Genomic DNA, 6,336 nt, shown 5'->3' with positions numbered 1-6,336 from the left:
TTCCTGCTTTCTTTTAATCTTGCCTAGCTACGAATGCTAAAATGAACAGCAAATTAACCCTGCCTTGGAACAGAGATCTTTTCACAGCTGATATCATCTCTCTTATGGCTTGTAAACATTCCAGGCTCCTTGTCAGTGTTTTCCTGGCTTTCACTCCTTCCCCACAGAAGAGAAGAAGGGAAAGTGCCTGACTACATTTTGCTAGAAAGTAGAAGAATTGTTGAATTCTAAAGGGAGTACTGCGTGTCAGCTCTGCTGTGTTTCCTACCAGAACAAAATATTACAATGTTTTCTGAAAACAATGCACAGCTAAAATGTGGAGGGGATAGTGATTTTTGTCTTTTGGGAGATTTTTGAGGTACATTTTTTGTGCTTTCTGGCCATTCCCTACATGGCTTCTTATGAACTACTGTACAAGACAAGATAATAAGACAAGGCCATTCCAGTTCTATAATCAGATATAAAAGATTTGCAAACAATTTGATATCTTAAAATTGTTCAGTGATATCAGAATTAGCATTAGAACTCTAGACAGGAAAAAAGCTATAATATTTCATAATGTATGTAATCATGAACAAAAGCCTTTCAAAAAACTGTTTTCACTGTGCTAAAGTAACAATCTAGACTTGTTGTAAGTATGTTATTCTTACAAGTAGTTCGCAGTTATTCTTGAAGGCAAGCCTTGGAGTTTCCTTAGCATAGTGCTGCTGGGGAAAATTTTCAGCATGTCCATCTTCATCTCTAGCCTGAAGGGAAATATAATGGCCTATTTAGGGACTTACAAATAATGGAAGGAAAAAAATAGCTAAAAGCATAACAGCTCAGATCATTAAAACAAACGGGAATTCCAAAATACAACATTATTAAGTAGTTTGCTTAAATACGCAGTACACCTTTTAGATATAAGAACTTGGGATGCTGTTTTATTACATAGTTTAGGCTGAACATGCAAATTCACTGTGGTGTAATAATTAGAACAACAAGAGACAAACCCAAAATGAAATATCTGAGCTGGAAATGGCAAGTACTGCAGGGTTTCAGTTTACTTCATTGCATTTTTCAAGATTACATTACATACGTACTTGTTTAAACGTTTTGACATGCTTAAGCAATCCCTATAAAATGTACTTCTATTTTCATTTTAACAGCAAGGCCATAATAAATAGGTTTTCATATTCATAATTTACATGTAATACTATTAAAGATAAATGGATTACCCCTCCATTTTTAAGTAAAGATCTGAATGGAGCAATCATCTACCAAGAACAATGATTCTTCAATCAAATGTGTTAAAATATTTAATTAAGAAAATGCATTAAAAGTTACTAGTTATTTTGATCTACACTGTTAATTAAGAAAGCTGAAGTTTAAATTGAGACATTAGCAGATCCCATTAGCAATACTGCTTGCATATAGTATTTACCTTCTAATCTACAACATTTTCTGGTTTAGAGTTAAAGCAAAAGGGAGAAATAGGTGAAAGGAGGAGTGTCAGCAACACACTCATTACACTGTTCATTTGGGTGACACTTGCACTCTGTTCTACTCTCATCTCATCTAATCCCTGACTGTTCACTCTCTCTCAGCCTCCTGAAATTCACAGCTGAGCTGTCTTCCTCACATATGGCTTGCATATAATTATGCATATTCCATTTTACACTGCATTAAAATGATGAGCTTCTGGCTCCATGCCAACTTATTTAAATAAGCCCCGATGAACTGGCCGCGCACATGCCAACATACCTGGCACTGGTCAAGTGTCTGCATGCTCTTTTGACTCTGGCAGTGCTAAGCAAAGCACCCACTGGGTATTCAAATTGGGGGGGGGGGGGGGGGGGGGGGGAGGTGTTGGGAAGGAAATGCAGGAAAGCCATACAGTAAGCAGCAGGTAGTTCTGTCTTCTTTTTAGATGAAGTGTATGCCTGCTGCAAAGGGAACAGCTGAGAACTACCTGTTGTGATGTATGGATTGAGGGGAGAGCAGGGGCAATGAACACACATCTAGGAAGCTATGACAGCGCTTACATATTGTTCCTCCTTAATGTAGTGTGAACTGTCTATTTTCATGTGTCATATTCTGAGCTCTGAGAATTTTTTTAGTGTTGGCATTTATGAAAGATATTTACACCTTGCACGTCCTATAACTTGTTTGTCTTCAAATAAGCTTCTGTCTCTCCTTGTGGGGTGGGAAAGGGGAATGATAGGTTAACTGTACTAGTATGTGCGTGTATGGGGGGGGAGTTAAAGACCATTTATAGCTCATCCGAAGCCCATTGACTGGAATAGGCTATGAATTGGACCTCTATGTTCTGTCTCTGTCAGATCCAAATTTCATTTTATAGGAACATCATCATTTTTTTAAATTCATACACTGTCTAAATAGGACATAATATCTAATTGGCAATTATTTGTACTAAATGATTACAAGAAGGAGCTTCTTTGGTTTACTTTGTATGTTTTTATAGCACTTTATCTAATGTCCTGTTTCACTACCATGAATAGTCTGGTAATTAATTTCCCCTTTTGTCCACATATTTCACAGAAGGTAGGAATTGGATTTTTTTTTTTAAATGCAATTAATTTTCAAACTAAGAAAGAAAGAAACAAAGAAAGAAAAGACAAGGGGCTCATGGGCAAGAAAAGTACCTGCAATTATTTTTAATTTTCTCTCTTTTTTAATTGATTAAATGTGAAGTTTGCTGTATCCCTTCAATTCTTACTTAAAGAATTAAACTTCTATCAGCATAGCAAATGTACCTATTATGCCTTGGGGGGAAAAAGCATGTCCAAGTTACCTTGTATTGCATAAACTGCCTTTTCCCTTTTGAACACCCTTTATCTTTCCCTTTATCTCTCCCTAAAAGGAAGTTTTAGTTGAGTCTACAGAAAGCCTTATGGTCATATTACTCTTCCAAATAAGCTAGAGCATAGTTGGGGGACAAATATCTATATGAACTGTCCTCTTTGACTGGAATTTGTGTGCATCAACGTTGTACCCCACGTAGCAATATAAAGCTGCTGAATAAGTGACCTGCTTTCCACCCAGTGATCTATTCTACTGAAGGAGGAAAATGTAAAATATCTGTATACAAGAGAGACAGTTCTATAGGAACGATGAAGAAATCACATAATGCTCTAAAATGCTATCAACTTCCACTGAACAGGTTAAAATGTACCTCAAGACTAGTACAGAACCCTGAACATGACAGCCTATACCCTCTAACGCGTCACTGACTCTTGGTAGATGTGGAGAATTGCATTATGCAAGTACAAGAACACATAAAGCTAGAGATCAGTGCTTTTAGTGCATGTGTCTAAATATACCCCCAAGTTAAATAATCCACTTAGCCAAACAGGACAGTTAAGCAGAAGTCATACATAGTAGCTGATGGCAGTGTACTCCTATCCTTCCTTATCCAAAACTTGTGTAACTACACAATGCTATCCTTTACATTATAAATACAGCTATCTAGAAACCCTAATCAGAATGGTCAGAGCTGTTTTTTCCTTCCCAGCTACTTTACATCTAGAATATTTTAATTGCAAGCCATTTAGAAAGAGTAATGATCAATGTTTTGCAAATGCATACAATAAAAATGCAGCACAGAACTTATCTAGCCAAGTTAATAGTTTTGTGTTTCTCATTCTTAGTTTATTATATTTCCCTTGCTTTGACAATCACCTTTTAACAGACAATCTGACAAAACAATGAAGTCCACCTTAACTGCCAGCATGTCACATTTGAGATAACCCAGACAGTCACATAAATGGACATCAAACAGGTAGGAAAACCATCTCATGCCCCGTTATTTAAAAGAAAAGCAATAAAATTGTGGCCTACCTAATTTTATAAAGCACTTCTAAACTGTTAAAAACTTTACAGAAAGACTCATGAAAACGGTGAGTCAAAAGCATTATTCACAATTGGTGACGCTGGGATATCAAACATAGTACTGTGACTTCTTTTATTGCTCATTTTTATTTTGGAACAGAAAAAGATTACTCAAATCCTATTCCAAAACAGCACAATTGGAATCATACTCAGTGCTATGAAGCAGCAGGGCAACCCAAAAAGGCTGCAATATTGCTATGGATGGGCATCTCTTTGGAGTTACTGAAGGGGTAGTTAGAGATCTAAAGCCTTCTGAAGACATCTGCTTTTCAAGTAATATTAATTCTGATAGACTGCACCAGATCCCCGGACATTTCAAAGCAGGCACACTAGACAAATTGGGCATGTCTACAGTCATGTGTAGGTGAAACGAGGGGTATGTGTGCACAACAGTTATATGCTTTTGCACTGCTATAATGGTGTTGGTGTTTGCACGTGGCGTTTGTTTAATGGTGGCGGCTTATTGTGCAGTAATTCCAGCCGCTGTAGCAAATTTGGTGGCATAACGTGCCTTAAATGACTTGGCGCACAGAAAACTAAAATGCCTCCAAGGAGTTTTAGTTTGCTGCCCTACAGCAGCAGAGCAAAGCACTGGGCTCCATGCAGCTCAGGGGCTCTGCAGGAAACCTGTGCTGCCAGCCTGGCGGCAGCCTGGGAAAGCAGGCTCTGCCCAAGAAAAAAAAAGCGGTGAGCCTGGTCTTTTTTTTTTTCCTGGAGCCTGCCTGCCTGCCTGACTGCACAGGGGCCCGGGGCTTCCCTCCCTGGCTGCGGTGCCCCCCAGGACTGCCCGAGCCGGCTGGTTGTGGATGGGTGCCGCCGCAGGTGGGGGACGACAACACACCACTGATGCAGAGGGAAGCACCATCCTCCCCACAGCCCAGGAACTGTTTCACCCTCTAGTAGCTTCCCCTCCCCTCCCTGCCGGAAGGACAGGTAAGTTTGGGTGTATGCACAACATGGGGGTTTAAAGTGCCCTAACTTGAAGCGGTGTTTTTAAAAACCCACCACTTCAATTTAGGGCCCCCGTTTCATCTACACACACCCTACATGTACACTTTAATGCCCATTAGCCTATTTTAATGTGCATTAAAGTGTCACAAAAAGTGCCCTTTAGCTAATACTCATTAAAATAGGCTAATGCGCCTTTTTCTAGTACCTCACAATGGAAGTACTAAATTTAATGTGCATTACCTAAAGCACATTAATGAACATGTAGACGTGCCCATGAGTACTAGGACTATCTACTGCAGGGGCATTGTGGATGGGCTCCAAAAAAGAAGAGAAAATCCCTCCTTCTCAATGAAACAGGCACTGAAGTTCTCTTGAGGGGAAAATATGTTTGGCTCAGTGCCACTGGCTTGCCTGTGAGGTCAGAATGATATTTAACCTTGAGGAGGTAAGGTATAAAAGACAAGAAAAGCAGGGACTGGGCATTTTAAAAACCTATTTAAAATTAAAAGTTACTGTTAAAATTGTAAATATCATTATTCACTCAAGTCTATATCATTTAAGAAGCAGGAACTAGAGTAACCTGCAGAGAAATTCCTTACTCACTTCAGTTTTGGCTTGGATATTTATGTCTATTTGATTTTATTATTAGGAAAATTTGACTGTTGATCTAGAGGCACACTCCCATCCACAATGGAGATCTTTTCCAATTCTTCCCTTGGCGTTAAGAGAGGAAACCTGCTTTTCAATTTAAAAAGTGAGAGTAAAGTTTTATTATCCTGGGTGTCCCCCCCCCAAAAAAATACACACACGTGTATCATTCTGTTGTTTCCTGTTCTAATGAGTGCTTGGATGTCAATGGTGGACATTTTGACATCTAGAGCAATATACACTGTAAGTTATGTTTTTTGCTTTCTAAAGGAATAAGAATCAGCTTTGTTGATTGGTATGTTCCTGTATTCCTGATAACTAAAGTGAGTATACATTTTAGATGCCCTGTATTATAAGGTACAAGGCAGGTACTTCAGAATTATTTATTAAAATGGATTTTTTAAAGTAACCACATTCACTAAAGTGGGACTAATCTCACAAGCTACTCCATGAAAATCCAATGCTATTTAGTTGAAAATGTTTCAGATAACTAGTGTCTAAAGGCAAAAGCAAATATCTGAGTAACCCAAACTGATAGAATTTTGACTACTTGTACAGTCAAAATCTGCAGTCTAATTCCTATAAAGAATCCTTTGGAACAAATGAGATAGCTCAATGTGACAGCTATATCCAGACACATTAAATACATGCATTAGTTGGATGTTTCTGGTAGGACAATAAGCTGTGAAAAGTTTAACAATGTTGCTATTTAAGTGGATATAATTAGACTTCACAATTAACATCCCATTGAGATGAACAGGGGAAGTTCACATCGCTTTCAATGCTATTGTTTAAGTCAGTCCAGTTACAGATGCAAAAAGAAAACACTGTTTCCCTTTTCATCCT

The 6,336-nt window shown here is 38.4% G+C and overlaps 1 protein-coding gene across 3 annotated transcripts in view; it reads right to left on the bottom strand.

Annotated features, from left to right (window-relative positions):
* Positions 1-6,336, bottom strand: part of SOBP (sine oculis binding protein homolog) — a 159,980-nt gene that overhangs the window by 69,633 nt on the left and 84,011 nt on the right. For 2 of the 3 annotated variants that reach the window (XM_014518104.2, XM_006019825.3), the window contains exon 5: positions 651-746. The exons of the other annotated variant lie outside the window; for it this stretch is intronic. In XM_014518104.2, the coding sequence (XP_014373590.1) occupies positions 651-746 (96 nt within the window). The remainder of the gene's footprint in view (positions 1-650; positions 747-6,336) is intronic. 3 annotated transcript variants of the gene reach the window in all.

This window comes from Alligator sinensis, unplaced genomic scaffold, assembly GCF_000455745.1.
Source record: "Alligator sinensis unplaced genomic scaffold, ASM45574v1 scaffold313_1, whole genome shotgun sequence".
NCBI classification, from domain to species: domain Eukaryota; kingdom Metazoa; phylum Chordata; order Crocodylia; family Alligatoridae; genus Alligator; species Alligator sinensis.
The sequence above is the reverse complement of the archived record's forward strand: the minus strand, read 5'-3'. Positions and strand labels throughout refer to the sequence as shown.